General features: G+C 41.4%; 1 protein-coding gene and 1 pseudogene across 1 annotated transcript in view; both read right to left on the reverse strand.

Moving 5' to 3' along the window:
* MYO3B (myosin IIIB) overlaps positions 1–20,427 on the reverse strand; it is a 372,706-nt gene that overhangs the window by 249,053 nt on the left and 103,226 nt on the right. Inside the window, exon 7 of the mRNA XM_068543930.1 lies at positions 8,432–8,497. Within this exon, the coding sequence (XP_068400031.1) occupies positions 8,432–8,497 (66 nt within the window). The remainder of the gene's footprint in view (positions 1–8,431; positions 8,498–20,427) is intronic.
* On the reverse strand, positions 977–1,130 carry LOC137764877 (large ribosomal subunit protein eL39-like; annotated as a pseudogene).

Consider the following 20,427-nt stretch of genomic DNA (forward strand, 5'->3'; position numbering starts at 1 on the left):
GTCTGGGTGGTTGCCACATACCCTGTCAGACCAGCAGTACATGCATGGTTTGACTCCCAGCTTACTTCATGTGAGAGGAAATAAATATCTACCCTGTTTAAGCCACTGTTATTTGGGATTTTCTATCACAGCAGACTTGATCTTAATCCCAAGTGGTTAAGAATTAGTACTTCCATTTTACAGACTGAGGCTCAGAGAGGTTAAATAACTTGTTCAAGGTGAAAAATGTCGGTGGCAGTGCTAGAATACAACCTGACTTCAGATCCTGTGCTCTTAATCTCCCCAACATGTATTCTCTGAAAAGACCTTTTCCCATGCTGAAGACAGTGGAGTCATGTTTAACTCTTCCCTCTCTGTAGCACCTGTCTCCTCCCATAGTTAGCTGTCATGCTCTGTGGGTTCTGCTTCCCGGGGTCTTGGCAGCCATTTCCTGCCCCACTGCTCCCTCCTTACCAAGAAAGGTGTGGCCAGCAGATAGCAGAGGTAGAGGCCTCAGCCTAGACAAGGTGTGCGCTGGGATGTGGGGAGAGCTAGGGCTGTCTGTGCTTCTGTTTGACTCCTGCTGGGGCTGGTCTCTCAGGCTGAGCTTGAGGGGCTCTGCTGTTGCCCTTGAGAAGGGAGCCGAGGAGTGTGTGTGTGTCTGTGTGTGTGTGTGTGTGTGTGTGTGTGTGTGTGTGTGTCCTGAGCTGTGAAAGTCAGTGAGCTGAAGTCTAAATAAAGAGAAGCTGGACAGCAGATTGAAATATTCCAGAGGTGTCAAAGATGAGGAGGTCATTGACACTTTCTTTTTTTTCCAAACAAAAGGTCTCACACTTTATTACTGAACCTACTAGTGCAAAGGCAAAGAAACAAAGAGAAAAATAATAGCCTCCTCACAAATGTCCAACTGTCCAGATAGCGGTGATGTTTTCAGCTTGATGGGGTAAGACGTCAGTGGCCTTAGCATCACCATGTGTGCCATCTCATGTGTGATTCCTTACAGACCCAGCTTGGTTCTTCTCCAATGTCTCCTCTGAGAGTTATCCCTGACTTTAAGACCAGTTTTTCCATGTGAATCCACTAGGGAATGGAATGGGACAATTCTGCCTTTGTTTCTTGGCCAGGAACTGCTTGATCCTGAAAGTCTTGTGAGAAGAACAGAGTCAACCGCATACCCCACGATGGCAGGGAAAGGGAGGGAGCCAGTGACACTTTCAAAAAAGCAGTTTCAGAATAGCGGTATGGCCAAATGCAAAGGATGATAAAAATAACAGCTACGGTTGGCTGAGCGTGAATATATACGAAGCAAGTCTTCTGGTGTTCAAATCCCAGCTCCAGTCCTTAATAGCTGTGCTCTTGGGACTCTTGGACTCTTTCAACCTCAATTTCTGTAAAGTGGGGATAATATTAGAACTACCTCATAGGATTGTGAGGATTAAGCAAATTGTATGATGTGCAGAGAACAGAGCCTGGCACGAGTAAGAGTTACATATGTTAGTTATTATTATCTGCCAGGTTCTACATACACATTATATAATTTAATCTTTAGAGTAACCCTCTGAGACAGGTATTCTCAGCCCCAATTTGACAATTGAAAAGCAAAGGTCAGAGAGGTTAAATACTTCCCCCCAGGTTACAGAGCTATTAAGTGACACAGCTGGATCGCACACACTGCTCTTCCACAGCTGCGTCTTCTTGATGATCAGCCAGGCAGCATGCGGGGAGGGCCTGAGGGGGAACAGGCTGTGGAGGATGTGTGAGCCACACCCCCATCTCCCCACCCCCAGCCCACACACACCAGGTGCGTGGACATACAGACAGCGCAGGGCTCACCACCACTCGCTTATTTCAACTGCAGATTCTTTTTGATTTACATTATGAAATTCAAGTAAGATTTTTTTTTTAAAGAAGAAAGAAAGAAAAGCCATTATGGAATAAATGGTACAGACAGTACATTCTAACCTTATCTAAAAGTCACCTAACATCAAAAAATCTACAAACAATGAATGCTGGAGAGGGTGTAGAGTAAAGGGAACCCTCCAACACTGTCGAGGGGAATGTAAATTGGTACAGCCACTATGGAGAACAGTATGAAGGTTCCTTAAAAAACTAAAAATAGAGCCACTATATGACCCAGCAATCCCACTCCTGGGCGTATATCTGGAGAAAACCATAATTTGAAAGGATGAATGCACCCCGATGTTCACTGCAGTGCTATTTACAATAGCCAGGACATGGTAGCAACCTAAATGTCCATCAACAAAGGAATGGATAAAGAAGATGTGGTACAAATATACAATGGAATATTACTCAGCCATAAAAAGGAACAAAATAATGCCATTTGCAGCAACATGGATGGACCTAGAGATTGTCATACAGAGTGAAGTAAGTCAGAAAGAGAAAGACAAATATCATATCACTTACATGTGGAATCTAGAAAAATGGTACAGATGAACTTATTTGCAAAGCAGAAATAGAGTCACAGATGTAGAAAATAAACTTGGGTTACCAAAGGGGGAAGGGGGGAATGGGATGAACTGGGAGATTGGGATTGACATATACACACTACCTTATATAAAATGGATAACTAATGAGAACCTACTGCATAGCACAGGGAACTCTACTCAGTGCTCTGTGGTGAACTAAATGGGAAGGGAATCTGAAAAAAGAGGGGCTATATATATATATGTATAACTAATTCACTTTGCTGTATAGCAGAAGCTAACACAACATTGTAAAGCAACTACACTCCAATAAAAATTAATAAAAAATAATAAAAGTCACCTAACATAATGTGCCACAAGGACTAATATGAAATCTATGACATATGCTACAGACCTGATTTCTTACAAGATCTAAACTCAGCATTTGGTGGGAAATAAACAGAATATGCTGGCTAGAGTCTGGAGCACCTACTTTATTATGCATTTTGCTTATTTTGGATGAGGCTAAACCTGTCTTTGCCACGGTTCCCAGGACAACAGTATATTCCAGGTATGTGTGGATACTGCACTCAAACCTCAAGTCACACTGAGTCACTTCTTGGTTTATACCATGAGAGAAGCAGATTTTACCAGCTGAGTTTATAAGTGGAGTACAAGTGAGATCTAATCAGGCCCTCGGTGTCTTTAGATGATCTATTAGGTAATCTAAAGTAGATGCTCTTCAGGGAGATATAACCTTGAAACACACAGCTTTATTTGTTCTCCTCATAAAGGAAAAAAAAATCCCAATTTTTCAAAATGAGAAAGAAGTTGGGTTGCATTTATAAGTATATTGATCAATGTATGTTTAGAGGTGAGAGGAGAATTGGGGTTTTTTTAAATTAGAATTTTTTTTTAGCTTCTCCATGAGTTTTTATTAATTCACCAATTCCCTATAGCTCAAGAGATGCTAATTAATTCAAGAAACCGTAATAGCTGATCATTGGCTAAATAAATCTAAAATGGAGAGAGTCTGTCACTGGAGATACTACTGTTCATTTTAATTAAAATTACCAATTTGTGAAGTAATGTAAATAAAGGTTACTGTATCCTTCTACTCAGGAAGTATTAACACTGTGCATGGCCATCTGAGAATCCATGAGGACTTAAAAAGCCAAGAATATCTGTGGAATCCTATCAATTTCTGAGTTAGAATATTTATCATTCCAGGCGTGTTGTTCATTGACATTATAAACCTATGTGGAATTAAGCTGCCTTGAAACACAAAATGGAGAATGGCAAAGGACTGAGAATTGTTGCCTTGAAGGGAATACACTCAATGTCAAGGAATCAACCACCCCAAAATGATTACCTTTATAAACATTCAGGCCTAGAGAAAAGCAGATGTTCCAGGTCTGAGTTTCAATTTTTAAGGAATAAATTTATGCAAACGCCCATTTGTTTTAGTACTTTAGTAGCTAGAGTGATCTCACCTTGTTAACATTCAGTGCAACTGCTTATAGCCATTCTAATGTCATTTGCAGGGATAGGAAAGGTCGCCTCAACATTTCATGACTAAATGGCAGGGCTCGACCATGATGCTCACCCTAGGAAGCAGACACACCTGCACACTTAGCTGCTCAAGCCAGCCAACCCTGGAAAGCAGTGTGTGCGTGGGCAACCATATAGCTCAAGTCATCACTGAGTCCAAAGCTGAGCAGCCATAGTGCTCTTGGTGGATTTGCCCTTGACGAAGAGAAATCCATCTTTATTGTCTCACTAGTCAGCTCAAGAGCCATTGATGAAGTCCTAAATCTAATTCTTAATAAAACCCCAAAAGTTTTAGAGGCAAAATGAAAAAGCATAGTTCACAGATACCTTTTGGCCAAAGGTTGGGAAACTATTTTTGTTTTTTAGTCCAAAGACCTGAAGTTAGTTTGAACTGAAAAAAGAAGTGACATCCTTTAGGACCAAGCTGAAGCTGCCAAAGGAAAATTGTTATCCTATCAAAAGGCTACTTCTGAATGGAGCCTCCTGACAATACAGAAGTCTGGTTGGGACTTGAACCAGATAAACTTGTTATGCAAATAGCTTTAGCCAAAGGGGAAAGGGCTGATAATGAAATTGCCACAAAGCCAACCACACATTACAGAGGTGACAAAAAACATCAAGCAGCGTCCTACCATATGGATAAAAAGCAGTGCAGAATTTATGTGAGCATCATGTTTAATTTATCATAACTAAGCTGTCAGGAGTCATGCTTTGACAAATGCATAACTAACACATATAAATGAGTCAATTATCACTAACGACCAAAGGTTCAAAACCAAACAGGCTGATGTTTCCTTTCTTTTTTTTTTTTAACCCTCAAAATAGGTTTACTAATAGGATTTTGGACCTTAAAATCTCTCCTCCTGTCTCTAAATTAAGAAGGCTGGAAACACGTCTGAAAAACACTAAGCCATAGCCTGGTACTTACATCCTGCCTCTGCTCTCACCCATGTACTTATTTCTCTTCTCTCTCTCTCTCTCTCTCTCTCTCTCTCTCTCTCTCTCTCTCTCTCTCTCTCTCTCTCTCTCACACACACACACACACACACACACACACACACACACACACACACACACACACACACACACACACACACACACACACACACACACACACACACACACACACACACACACACACTGTCCCCTGTCTACACAGCTGTGATCAATGGGCTGCAGCCTGGTCAATCCCTTCAGACCCCCGCAGCAACAATGAGAAGCCATAAGGTCAGCTGGTGAGTGGTGACCATCATGGACCAAGAAAGACTGAAATTACTGAATTGACTCTGCTATGGTTCAGCAGTCACATGGGGACAGGGTATTAAAGGTTTTAAAGCTGTTAAAAATTTTCTTGTCCTGTTTGTTCTTTAGAAAGAACCAGTTTAGTTTACTCTAATACAATGCACTGTGGCCCCATTTACAATGGGAATTGAAGAAATTTTCTGGATAATTCAGGCTAAAAAACTTTTCCTAAATTACCAGATAACCATCTTCCCACCTCAGTCCCAGCAACAATGAAAATTTTATAATCTGGAGGTCTTAATCCTTCATCCTTTTTCCCTTTCCCTCCCAATATGAGCAAGGTAAGTATAAAAGTAAACCAAGGCTCTCTCTTTAAATAGACATTTCTAACCCAGTGAGTGTCTTTGTTTACATTTAATTAGAGATTTGAATAAATAGAATGAAATAGAAAATTAAAATTACATTTGGTAGTCTGGCTCCTTTATGAAACCAAAGGACATTATTTGGGAATAGGGGGTAGTTTTCTACCTAAAAATATAAAATATAATAATTATTTCCTAATCTTGATAGTTACATTCCTAAAAATCTTGTAAAAGGAAAACTCATGATTGAAGAATCTCAGATGTTATGGGGAAAACAGAACTGGGGGGCTGAGGTCAGGAAAGAATCTATGAACACCTAAAATATATAATATTTTCACTAATAAAACCAATAAGGACAAGTCATTAAATAAATAGAAGACTGATGACATTTTTCCATATCTTAAATTAGTAATAAAGCACACAATCACTTAATTTCTATTTACCTTCCTTGGTTCATTAGAACCTCTTCAGACACTCTACTCTGTAGTTTCAACAAGATACTTTTGCTTTGCCCTTGATGTATGCACACTAAAGGCATTGTTTTCTATGCTGAGTCCTCCATTCTAGTATCAACACTTATTCTAAGTCTAAAGCAACTCAGAATGAGCGCATTTGGAATTCTCAGAACTGGGGAAGACATAAGCAGATTTAAATGGCATATAACAGGATTTGCCATAAAGAAAAATCAACAGTAGAGAGGGATTTCTATACTGTATTTAACCCTGAAAGTCCCAACCCTATCATCAATTATGTACCTTTATTCCCAAATCTATCCAAGCAATACTGTGCTCAGTTTAAGAACACAAACATACTCTTGAAGAAGTATACAGAAACCAAACTTTGGTGAGTGGGTCAAGTCACATTTTAGAGGCATCACGAGAGCTTGGTATAGGAAAGCGTATCTGTGAATATGTAATGTGGTTTTCCAGGCCAGCAGCTTAGAGAAGGTCAGTCAAGGGCATCTGTGTGCAGCAATGGAATGAAAAGGAAAACTCTTTGGCTCCAGCCTTTGTCAGCAAAATCACTGGAACCCTAGTCCCTGATTTCTTCCCCTGGGGTGATCTGAAATGTGTTCCCAGCCACCAGGATGTCTTTAGCACTCCAGGGCCTTCCACCTCCTCCTCTGGCTTCCAAATATCAGGAAGTGGCTCTTCCTCTGCTCCTACGGGAGCGTCATCCCTCCTGCTGTTATCTGTTGTTCCTCTCAACACTGCCCACTGTCACCACCATTGACTTGGGGCTGCTTCTGCATTCTGCAGTCACTGCAGAAACATCAGAGTGGGGACTGAAGGGACAAGGAAATGTCCTCCATCCCTGGCCTTGAACTTCATGGTCACATTCCGACACAGCCTTGCATAGTAGAATTCTTGGCGTTCTTTACCCCTCCTCTCTCCTGAGGAAGATGGCAAAAAGCTAGGAGGGATTGACTGGACAATCAAAAAATTTCAGGGACCTTGAACTATGTTGCATTGAAATGAAAATGAAACACAGGTTCACAGCTCTTTATACAAAACCCTTGGGGCCAAATATGTTTTGGAATTCAGAATTTTATCAAATTTTAGAAAAGTAAACCCGTGCATTTACTGTATTTTATGTAACGTCCTCAGCAGGATCTGGGGCAGCACACTGTAATCAAACACATTAATATATCTGCAGCAATTCACATGAATATTCACACTGAGTAGGATAAATAATGGCTATAAATAGCCTCAATTCAGTTTAGGTCATGTGTTGCCACCAAATCAGTTCACATAAGGTCAGGGCTTGCAGCTAAATGACTCAAGTACAAAAAAAACTTCCATTTTTCAGAGCTCTTTGGATTTTGGAATTGCGAACAAGGGATTGTATTGTGTTTAAGGAAGGCGATCAAGAGACCCAGTCTGCTTCATTGCGCTGCATCTTGGTGGAAGCTAAGTATGCACATAGGTATAATTTAGAGAAATTTGTGTTGACCCTTCCCTACTTCCTGCTTATCAGCTATTTTGGTCACTTCTTTTCTCCTCCCATGACCTCTGGACCCTGTGTTTGATACAGCAGACACTGAGAGCACCTCTTCCCAGCTCCTAGCTGGGATATGGCTTGTAACGGCCTTGTCTAGATTCCTGCCCCCGCAGTTCACCAGGACCCTTACTTGGGGTCTTTATAGCCCCCTCCAACATACTGAGCATCTTCCCCAGAGTCAGGACCAGTGTGGTTCTCTGCCAGGGGACAGGCCAAAAGCTCATGTTCCCAGCACTCAGTCACCACCCTGTTGGTGCTGCTGTTGGTTCTGTTCCTGTCTTAGTCCCATGCAATACTGCCTAGTTCCTGGTAACAGAGCTCCCACCAGGAACATCACCCATCAGTTGGGTTTTCGTCTTGTTCTCCACACTCTGAGCCCTGGCTGGGGCTCCTCACCTTGGAGCCCCAGGCCTGAGATCTTACTCTGGCCCCTCAATCATCTTGGGAACTGGAGCCCTGCTCCCAAAGCACAGATCCTAAAGCAAAGCCCAACTTCCAAGCTGCAAACCTCTACTGAACGCTGCCACCTTCTGTCTCCTCTCTGGCCCAAGTGTGGGTGTCAGATTTTTAGATGGAGTCTCCTCCCTTATTAAACAAGACCCACTGGCAATATTTGCCCCAGGACAGAGCAGAGTCAGATAAATGTAACACATATGATCAGAAGAACTGATTATAACCAAGAGTCAAATGGAACTCCTTATTTCTCAAATCCTGCAGGGGCATCTTCTATCATTTACTGGAACAAATTTTGTGTCATAATGCGCTAGAAGGCATAACAACTTCTAGCGCCAAGTCAGTTCCACACCTTGGACTTCTCCAATCACTGTCCAAGGACTTGCTGGATGAGCAATTTTCAGTGGAAGAAATACTCACTGTGAAATGAAGTGGTTGAATTCCTCACACCATTTTTCCGGATGAAGTAAAGTAGGTGGAGGATTTCTGAAAAATAAAAGCAATTTTTTTCTTACAAAGAAAGGGTTCCATTAAAAGCAAAATATCAACTTGCCTTTACTGATATTGTTCTAAATAGCTCTGATAAAATCTATTCTTATTTCTTCCTGGGTGAGAGTCATTCACCAGTGGTAAATTACAAAGTGCCAGCCCCTATTCATTTAGTGGCTCATTTCCATTGACTGAAGGCCAACCATGTCCACGGCTTTATGCAGGACCTCTGAGGGTTACACAGATCAACAACATTCCTCAAGGAGCAGACACTGTAATGAAGGGTGAGGCAAGCACACAGCCACTATAACTGAGAGCTGAGTATTATTAGCGCCATAAGAAAGCTATAAACCAAGTCCTAGGGGCTTGAGAGAAATAGACTTTTAATTTTACAGGATTTTCAGATCATTATACTACCATTTGAATTAATTATGTGATGCAATTAAAGTATACTTATAAATTCACTGGTCACATTTTTAACTCTTTCCTATATGTCAACCTCTGCAATAGGTACTGGAGAAAGCAAAACCACTAAGACAAGTTTCAGACCCCAAGAAGATCCTGGGTAGCAAGGAGGACAGACACCTAATATAACTAAGCACTGGCGGTCCAAGAGAACTAGAGAACTGTGGAAAGACTCTGGTAACCAGACCATTTCCTGGTGGGAAGGCAGGAAAAGGAAAAAGTAAGAACCCTGCATTTGGCTGAATATTTATCCAAAGAGAATCAATTTTAAAACAGAAGGGACATTACCTTTAATTGATCAGAATTTTTTCTTTCTAGCTATTAATAGAAATAGGGGTTTGTGAGCAAGTCAAGTTCAGCAAATGAAGCAAGTTACATTTCTGCACACCTGAATTATGACTGTAAATCTTAAACCCATTATACACCTTTGTATATATAACCCTTCACTTGGGTTCTAACTGCTTCCTAAAGCCATAGATTGCTCAGCCCCCATAGGCAGAGGCAGGGGAAGCAGCAAGAATGACCAGAAATTTAAAAAATGTATCAGATAATGTGATTGTAATTTGCCTCTTCAATACCATTCCTTTTTTCGTTTCTTCTAGTACAATTTTTATCCTGGCACAATGCTGCCATATATATTTTCCTGAGTTCCTTGCATCTAGATGTGGCCATGTGACTACGTTCTGGCCAAATGATATAATACTAAAATTGTTCTGTGGTGTTTCCAGAAAGTCTTCTTAAAGGATGGGAGACATGCCATTTTTTTCTTCCCCCTATTTGCTTCCTGGAGCATGGATATGATGGCTGGAGCCTGAGCAGCCATTTTGGACATGAAATGAAAATGAGAGCTATGAGCTGAGTATGGCAAAGAAGGTAGATAGGAAACTGGATTCATGATGATATTGTAAAGCTGCCATACCAGCTCTAGACTGCTTCTCCCTAGTCTTCCTTAACAGGAAAGAGAAATAAACTTCCATCTTCTTTAAGCCACTGTTATATGCAATTAATCCTAATTGAGCTGATCATATTTCAGAGTATTATCCTATTACATGATTAGAACATAATTTGATAAGTATATCACAACTACAAAGGTAAGTGGAAGCATAATAATGGGGCAACTTACCCAATCTGGGGAGTCCCAGAAGACTTTAAAAAGAAAATGAACTTGAGCTGGCCCCTGAAGATTGGTTGGATTTTTCAAGACAGAGGAGAGGGAAGCCATTTCAGGCTTAGGAAACAAGATGTACCAAGTCACAGAAGTGTAAAAAAGTCTGGTAGGTTCAAAGAACATGAGTAATTTTTTGAGGCTAGACTATATGATTCTTTCAGGTCTGGAGAGAGAGTAGAAGGGAAGGATGAGGTGGGAAGGAAGAATGATGAGAGGAAATATATGATTTCCCCATTCTGCATAAGAATTTAATCATCCTTCAGATCTTCTGATTCAAAGACCCAATGGAAAATTATCTGTGTACCCACCTAGAAAGAGTAACAGTTGAAAGTTGCCCTTCAGTTATTTTGGAGGCTGCCTCTATCTCATTCATTTCATGCAACAATATTTGCCTTCATCTTTCCCTGGCTTTCTTTAAATAATAAAAGTACCATCAGATAACTTCTGCTTTAATACCAGCATGGCTGACCTGTTCTTACTGGCTCCAGCTGTTTGAGATTGTACATCCACATGTCCTCCCAGTTCACCTCTGTGGGCATCTCTCAGTGAGCAGCTTGCCCTACACCATCTCTACAGCCCTCTCCAGAGCTCGAACTTCCCTTGCTCTGCTCAGGTTCCCTGCTCATTCTGCTCTCACGGAGGTCAGTTCCACAGAGAAGAGGTGCTCAAGCAACCTACTGTCTAACACACTTCATCCACCCCCAAAACCATTAACCGGTTTTGGGGGTGGATGAAGAAGTTACTTGTAGACAGAGTAACAGACTTGATTAAACCCTAGTAAGCTTGACCTTGGCCAGCCGAGCATGGAGGGATAACCCTCTACCGCAATTAGAGAATGACCTGGCAAGGGTCCACCGGAGGAATGGATGGAAGTGTCTACACTTGTGTAGAGAACACTGTCCACTGTCCCTTCCCTGTTTTCAGTCTGTCCCTCAGCAGGAACCATGGGCAGGGGCTACTGTTTATGTGTTGGCCTGAACCTCTGTAGTAGGACACAGAGGAAAGCAGCAGATCGCCACTCACCCAGGCCACCACCAATCCATGGTGGCCTCACGTGAACCCCACACAAGGAAACACTTTCTCTGAAGCTTGGCATCATAGGAATTTGGTTTTAGAGAAGCTCATTTGAACTTGTAGATGCCCCGCCTTTCCTGGAGTCCATCCATCATACTTAGGTTCAGTAAATTAAGGTCTTGTGAAAGATTACTATCTGAGTATAATGAAAACTAAAAGGAATTTGAAGGCTTTACAGTACTTTGTTTGCATTGGCAATATAAACTCTAGTTCTCCTGCCATCCAGGAAGAGCACCAAATAATAACAATTGTACCTTTTTGGCTCCTCTCAACACTACAGATGCAAACTGCAACCTTGCCCAAAAGGGTCTCTCTCCGAAAGGAGAGATGCTTCATATTCAGTGTGATAGCAGAGTCAGTGTACAGCTGAGATAGGCAGGCATCACTCAGGTATGTGTATGGATGCTGAGAGGAGGATGTATGAATGGTGAGTGCTGAAAGGTCCACAAGCCTGAATAAACAAGCGCTCATTTGGATAATGTTTATAAACAGATAATGTTTATAAACATACCAAGGCAATGTAGAAAAGAGATTAGTCAGTAAAGGAAAATGACTATATTCGATTTGAGGTTTGCCTGCCTGGATTTTATTCCTGTGATTTGGACCCTAAATTCAATTTCTACAAAATGATCCCCTGCACACAGACAGGATTAGGGCTATGTGAGTTTAGCTGCAAGGGGCGATGCCTATTTTTGACATCATAATCCTGGGTCCAGCAAATACAATGGAGATAAAGTTAACCTTCTTCCCCCAAAGCCTCTGTGGAACAAAATGATTTGCTGAACAGTCAAACTGAATTTATTTTAGTTTCTGAAATAGAGAAGCAGATGATTGGATGAAGGGGGGTACCTGACCTCAGGACAACCAATCCAAATTTAATCTGGTAACCTATGCCAAGGCATGACCCCAAATGATAAGCTGGGTCAATTTGATTCTCTTTAGAAGGTTTGTTTTTTTTTTTCACCTTGAACTGAGAAACAAAACAAACAAACAAACAAAAAACCAGGAGAATGAGGCACTTTAGTAATGGGAGCTGAAGCTGAAAGCTCCATGATGACGAGGCAGATGGGAGAGGCCATGGAGTACACTGTACAAACTGGTTTTAGGAAGCAGATACTAGGAACAGGCAGGAAACCAGGGAATGAGAAGAAAGTAGGCCAAGTAGAGGAGAAAGGAAGAAATGAGCCACAAGGAACCAGACTCCATGATGGGAGACCATGTAGGTTTTTCTTCAGTTTCTTTTGTGAGTGCTTCTCCCTCTGGTGCACCTACAATATTATTGGCCCCAGCATTCTGTTCTTAGCTCTATTCTCCTCCCGTTCTACACATTCACTGAGGGCTCACTATACGTCATCAGCTTCCTAATCTATATCTCCTGCCTCAATTTCCCCTCTGCCTTTTGGCTGGTGCATCCAGCTACTTATTAGAAGTTCCATTTTGATTTCCCAGGGGTACCTTAAAGTCAGCATGTTCAAAACCAAACTCATCATTTTCCCCTAAATCTGCATTCTAGCTGGTTGTTGAAGTCAGAAACTTGAGTTCACCCCTCTCCGTTGGCCTCACATCCAACTTGAAAAGGCAGAATAAGGGTTCCCCTTATTAAAGAAGTCCACATTCTAATGCCCAGAGCCTATGAACATGCTACCTTCCACGGCAAAAGGGACTTTGCTGATGTGATTAAGGTTAAGGACCTGGAGATGGAAGATTACCTTGGATTATCTGGATGGACTCAATTTAATCTCAAGTCCTTTAAAGCAGAAAAGAGAGGCAGAAAGAAAGAAGAGGCAGGAGAGATTCAAAGTGTGAAAGGTGCTCTACTCACCACTGTTGGCTTTGAAGATGGAGGAAGGGAGCCATGAGCTGAGGAATGCAGGTGGCCTCTGGAAGATGGGAATGGGCCTCAGCTAATACCCAGCAAGGAAAAAAGGACCTCAATTCTACAAATGCAAGAAACTGAATTCTGCTAATGACCTGAATGAACAAGGAAATCAGTTCTCCCCTAGAGCCTCCACAAAGGGGTACAGCCCTGCTGACACCCAGATTTTAGCCCAGTGAGATCCATGTCAGATTTCTAAGCTACAGAACTGGAAGACAATAAATTTGTGCTCTTTTAAGATGTTAAATTTGTTAGAAAAGCAATAGAAAACTAATACATCAATCAAGCACCAACACCTATCAGTTCTATTTCCTAAATTCCTTTCTTATCACCCCATCCCCTCCTTCACAGCCGAGTTCAGTCACATCATCTCCATCAGCCTACTCCAGTAGCCTCCTTATTTTTCTCTTTCCCTCTATCCTCATCTCCCTCTAATCCATCTTGCACTTGGCAGCTAGAATTTCTTTATAACATACAAATCTGACCTTGTTATTTTCTTGCTCAAAATTCTTCAGTAGATCTACATTGCCAGCAGGATAAAATGTCAACTATTTTGCATGATATACAGATGGCCCTGCCTGCCTATCTACCCAATCCCATCTCAAACCACCTGCCTATGCTCACCCAATGCTGCAGTACTGCACTATGCAGAACTTGCAGCTCTTAAAGCAAGTCCTGTTCTTTCATGCCTTGGGGGTCTTTGCACATGCTATAACTTCAGTTTTAGAATGCTCTCCCCAATTTGTCAACCTAGCAGCCTCCTACTCATGCTTCCTGTGTATCTTTAGTACCCAGCACAGCAGCACTCAGTAAATTTTTGTTGAATGAATGACTACATGAATGAATGCACACAAACATACATATACTGTAAGTAAACCAAGAAATGATGCCAGGACAAAATATGACCTTGGTCCCCAAAGTAGCATAAAATTAGACAAATATGGAACAGCTCCTTTGGATGTGAGCAACTTCACAGCAAGCAGGGTTTGAGGAACAAAGGAGTCCCCTTAGGTAGTGACTCGAGCTGGATTTGACAATATAAGCCTCATCCCTCATCATTTGGGCTACCTTTGTAGCCCAAATGTCGCCAGGTCCCTGAACATATCTGACTAAAGTGAGCAAATCAATCATGATTTAAACTGCGTTACAGACACTATCTAACATCAGGACCACTATATACATGCATGGGGGTTGGAGACAGAAGAGGATCAATACTAATAATTATCCCATGTTGAGTGGTATTACAGTATACCAAGCTCCATGCCAAGTGCTTCACATGTAGGACAACAGAACATCACAACAATCATATTCCTATTGAAATAACAATAGGAATTATTATTCCAGTTTCACAGGTGGGGAAAATGCAGCTTAAAAGAAGGAATTTGCTTAAAAACTTCCAACTAAAAAGTGGAAGGGTCAGGTTTCAAGGAGGTATTTCTGTCTCCAATGTCCACCACACTGCTGCCTGTATTTCATCTCATGAAGAATCCATTATTCTGGAAGGTGAATGAAGAGAACATACACGCAAAAAATGACAGAAAAACAATTAGCAAGCGATACGTCTAAGAAGGTGCCAAATAAAGTCCTCTAATATTAAATCACACTCAACAAGGAGACTCTGAGTAAGAGATTTATCAGTGGGACTGAGTTAATTAAGAAAGACTTCCTGGAAGTTGTCAATTTTGAGGTAGGTCCTAAACAGGATATATCAACCAGTTGGTGAGAGGGGGAGGGTGTTGGGAAAGGAGAAAGAGAATATAGGGAGGAAGATATACAGACTGAAGTATAATAGTTAATAAATAATCAATAACATAGTTAAATAAACACAGGAGTGTGTTCAAAAGCTATTCTATGTCTTTACTCATAAAAGCGATAAAGCAAGACATTTGAACACAATGAACTATTCTGAGAGTGTTAAACACAGCAACAACAGAGCTGCCATTCTGACAACTTGCGAGATTCATTAATGAGGGTGAGTGGTTAGATACGTGCCAAGGTCTCATCCTTCAGTATCACCACCTAGCCCCAGCCAAAGCTGCTTTTTGCCCTAAGTCACATCTTCCTTGTTCAAAATTAATTATTTCAAAATTTTTGTATTTATTTGTAATACATGACTCCATCTTAATATAAAAAAATTCCCCAATGCAGGGACATAGAAAGCAAAGAGCAAAATACCTCTTCATTACCACCCCTAATCCCAGTCTCCTCCCTGTATCAGTATGGCTTGTATTCTCTCAGACATTTTGTTTTTGCATTTTAAAATATTTGTTATAAATATATATATATTTTTGCTGTGCTATAAATTATAATACAATAAACACAATATAAATTTTATATTAGTATTTATATTTATAGTTGGGGACAGTAGAAATAGGATTATATGTTACATGGTACCTATTTTTTCCATTCAGTAACATGGCTTAAAGATCATCCCATGCCAGTTTCTTACCCAAAGAGTTTTCCATAATGTACGCATACTACAGTTTAGCCATTCACCCACTGATGGATATTCAGGCTGTTTCTATTTTTTTTTTCACTGTTAGAAAGAAGGCTGAAATGGTTTACACATGTCATATGTGATTTCTAACTTTTAAAATGTTTTTTAGGTGGCACACACCTCCTGTCAGTGAACATTTAGGATCCTGCCATGTAACTCAAATGAAGAGAGAGCAGGTGCTGATTGCCTCATTTTCTCGAGGTGACCCAGTGAGCAGTTGTGGAGCAGAGGAGAAAGTGACCACCCAGAGGGCTTGTAGGGTTGTGAAGAGCACCCCTGGGTCACCACCCCCTAGAACATGCTGTGAATGAGAACTCTGAGCTATTCAACCCCACCAGGGTCAGACCAAGAATCCTGCTGCTGGGGTCCCCTCTGCCCCTTGCAGGCACCTGCTCCCTGGTTCAGACAGTGGGTATCTCTGGGTAATTATCTTGATACATGGGACACAGACCAAGACTTATTCAAAATATACATATAATTCTGCTGAAGAGGAATCATTTGAAAAAATTAAATAGCTGAAGATATTTCTTTAACATCAGAAAAGAGATGATATGAAAATGACACAGAAATCAGAAACACAATGCTATGCACTGCACCCTCAGTAAACGTGAAAGGCAGGTCCAGGCTAGAATGGATACCCATGCAGAGTGCTAACTCCACAGTGAAGGCAGCTCTATCAGGGGCAGTCCTCTGAAGCAGGGAAAAGGAGGAAAGAAAAGGTTTGCAAGGACAACGCTAGATGGGAACATGTCTGGAAAGAAGCAAATGTAGGAAAGGAAAAATACCTTTTCTCCTTCACCCTTCAAGTTCTCAACTGGGGCCTCTGTAGCAAAGGACAGACAACAAGAGAAAGGCATACAAATTTGTTTAATATAAGTTTTACATGCATGGGAGCCCTCATAAGGAAATGAAGGCCTGAAGAAACAGTTAAACCTGAGTATGTTGAAGAGTGGAGAGTCTTGGAAAGACGTGATGGAACAAAGAGTACGAGGAAGTGTGGTGAACTGGGGAAACTTAGCAAGGGCTATTCATGCAGGTCCTTTCTGTGTCCACTGTCTTGGTCTTTGGAGGTAAGGATGCTCCTTCCCTCCGGGTGTAGGGAGGAAGAGGGTCTTATGACCTGCTTCTGGGGAAGGTCAGAAAGCCCTTCCTGCACACACGATTTCTCAAATTCCTTCCGTTTGAAATATTCAATATGCCAAGGTCCCATATTCAGGGGTAGCATGTCCTGAACCGTGTCACAAAAACAAAATGAGCCTAAGTCACATCTCGGCCTTAGATAACCACTGTTTAAGAAAGTAGAGGTTTTATGATTAATACCTATGATAATTTATTCTACAATAACTGAAGAAGTTACTAAAAGCAGTGAGGAGAAAAGCAAAGATTTGTACTTAAACTTCAAGCTGCTGATCCCTTTTTTTTCTGATTCTTAATAACCTAATTTGATCCTGTCCTTTAAATAACACCGTTTGCAATGTTAAGCTATAATCATTAAAATGTAAAGTTAGCACATCAAATCACACGGCTCATAATAAACCCATTTTTAACCATTTACCATCAGTAAGTGACAAGATGTTCATTTCCTCTGGCTTTTCAGCCCAACAAGAATCTGTTTCAAAGATCATCTCAGAATCCCAAGGTTACATTATGCTCCCCATGTCAGGCCTGTGCTTGAGATAGGGCGTGTCATGGAGCTTTATTAATCCTTGGCCACTACACTAACATTTCAAATGTTTACAAAAGGCATGAACTGCATTTTCTAATTCTCTCTAAAGCACATTGGGGTACCTTTCCCTTCTCTGTATTCTCACTATGTAAACACACAGGACACACAGGCAACTCAGCCATGCATGCAGAGTGCGAGAGAAAGTCAAGGACAATAGAAACTGCTATTATCAAGTGGTGTGTGGCTCACTGTCTGAGCCAATGTGGTCATTTGCTGACATCCATTCTTCAACTTCCTCCTTCAACAAGAACTCAGCAACGCCATCAAATCCAACTGTTAGTGTCCAATGTGTCAGGGAAGTAGACCTTGCCCAAGGGCTGGCTAATGACCCTTTTCCTCTGTGGTCCTTTATGCACGGAGTGCAAGCCACAAGTCTATTTTTTTTCACACACAGTTTTAAATGTATGACTTATTAATTCATGATTTTAAAGAGATGTGTTTCAAATAGATGACGTTTTCTAAATGCTTTTCCTGTCCTCAAATTCTGGACTGTTTCTGTGGGTTCTGTGGGATTGTACTCATTGAAGGTGATCACTAAGGTGTGTCAAAGCATTTTGGAGATACAGAATCACTCCCCAATTAGGTTAGCATTTTAAGAAAAAACAGCTTTATATGTGGTGGGGGGAAAGTCACGGTGATAAGACAGTGGGCCAGGGAACAGGCAAAGCTAAAGAGCATGGGTTAGACATGCTACGCTTTCCTGGAGTATCCATTTTTCTGGTGATAAGTTATTTAAAGTTGTTTCATATAAAAATCATTGGTGAGTGGGGGAGGGAGAGACAATAAAAAGTAGGACTTCTCCCTGTCTGGGTTCTGAACTAATTGAGGAACAAGAAAAAGTAGTCGGCAGATTGAGTCCAAAATGACACCTTTATTACTGATAGAGCTGATCTCAGAGAATGTGGCTTTTACCTGCAGGAAGTAGGCTTTCTAAGACTGAAAGATAGAGTTAAGCAGACTTATCCAGCTGGTCTTGGGGCCAGGGCTGGGCCCCTCACTCAAGGGCAGAGCCTTGGCCACTGAGCTGAGTGCAGGCTGAGAACAATCCCCCAGGGCAGGCTGACTCTCAAAAGAAAGGAGAAGGGAAAGAGCTGGGATCTGCACGTCCAGTGCCTTCCCAAACTTGCCATTTGCATACATCACTTCTGATCCTCTAGGCTCTATCAGTTTGGGTCCAATCAGAAGACAGGAAAAACACCCGTAATTTGAATAGGGAAAATTTAATATAAAGAATTATTAACTAGTAATAGGGGATTAGATACTAAGGAGTGAAGAGAACTCTAACAAGTACACGAAGAGCAGATATGGGAGCAGCTACCATGTCTAGATGAGACAGATTATCCGAGGAAGAAACTAATTTGGAAGAGCCCCTGCCCCCAAACTCAAGGCTGAGACTCAGACCTCATTGGAAAAGATGTGACTATGGCCTATGGTCGGTGAAGTTCTCAAGGTAAAACAAGCCAGGGCTGGCAAACAGGAAACCAGCCGCCTGGTGCCTGAGACTCACCAGGAAGCTGCCCAGTGAGTACTGGTAAAACTTGCTGGAGGGTGAGCACCACTGGGTGTCCCAAATGCCACTGATTAGCCAAAGGCCACAGAAACAAGAAGGAAAAGGCGCCCTGAAACCAGGAAGTGGGCCCTTTCCTCTGGCAGTGGCCTTCCAGTACCCTCTACTGACAAAGCTTAACTTCTGCCATATGGCAAACGAGAAATGTTTATGAGTCCACTCCGGTATCACAAAGCAGGGGAAAGAAGGGTAGATTTGGAGCTGAAAGGCACTGAATTAATAACTGGCACAGGAAAGAAGTGAATGAGAAAACAGACAGAGGCTAGGAGTCTTACAATGTTCTTTTTTTTTTTTAAAGATGAAACATCAGATTTTAAGAAATTTCTATTTCAGGGTAGGGGAGGGAAGGATTGGGAGTTTGAGATTAGCAGACGCAAACTAGTATATATAGGATGGATAAACAACAAGGTCCTACTGTATAGCACAGGGAACTATATTCAATATCCAGTGATAAGCCATAATGGAATATAATATGAAAAAGAATACATATCTATAACTGAATTGCTTTGCTACACAGCAGAAATTATCAATAACACAGCATTGTAAATTAACTATACTTCAATAAAACATTTTTTAAAAAAGAAATTTCTATTTCAGGCTTGCAATAGGTAACTTCCAACCATGATCAACTGAATGAGTCCAGTCTCCTCTGCCTTAGGAGCAGTTGCTGGATATATTTTAGAGGTAATGAAGAGATAATGGAAAACTTCTTCTTCCCCCACTTAAAAAATCTGTTTTGTCATGTTGCATCAAATTTCCGCATTAAGACTCATTGCTTTCTATCCCAGAAGCTCCTTATTGAAATAGGAATGTTCTGGGAAGCATCCTATTGTAAACCTTTATTGGCCAACACTTTACTTGGGATAAAAGGCAGACAAGAATAAAAACTTAGAAAAAGGGACCCAGAACAAGGACCAGTGAGGGGACAGGACCACAAATACAAACTTAATCTCTTTGTGATTTTCCATTTCCAGGATTCCAACTTTGTGTGAGCTGAAAAAGTGAAGAGTCAGGTGGCATGACACCCTTTTTTACTCTTTCCTGTCTCTCTGCCTCTAAGATTTCTCTCAACACAGAAAAGGAAACAGTGAAACTCAGTGTGGTTCAAAATACTTATTCCAGGATCATGGACACAAAGGGGAACTCCTTTTTCTTCTAGGCCCCCTTTCCCACCAACACAGTCACAGGAGTGCTCGGTACAGAATAGGCTGAGGGGAGCTGATAATGGTGCTTCCTCCTATTCTCTCAAGCCCATTCTGGAACCCAAGACTTTCCCTTAAGCTGGACCATTTTCTTCTGTACCATCTAATATTATTTCTGGGGTCTGAGTCCTTAATTTCTTGAGAGCTTATTATGTATAATAAGCACTGTGCTAAGAATTCACTCATTTAATCCTCACATAAACTCTCTGAAGCAGGTTATACAACTCCCTGTTTTAGAGATAAAGAAACCAAGGCTTAGAGCAGTTCAGAAGCGGGTAATGGTGTGGTCAGGCTTCCGGTGCAGGCAGCCTGATCCCGAAGAACACAATTGCAACCAATGTGCCATCCTGCT

This window comes from Eschrichtius robustus, chromosome 5 (assembly GCF_028021215.1).
Source record: "Eschrichtius robustus isolate mEscRob2 chromosome 5, mEscRob2.pri, whole genome shotgun sequence".
In the NCBI taxonomy this organism is placed as follows: domain Eukaryota; kingdom Metazoa; phylum Chordata; class Mammalia; order Artiodactyla; family Eschrichtiidae; genus Eschrichtius; species Eschrichtius robustus.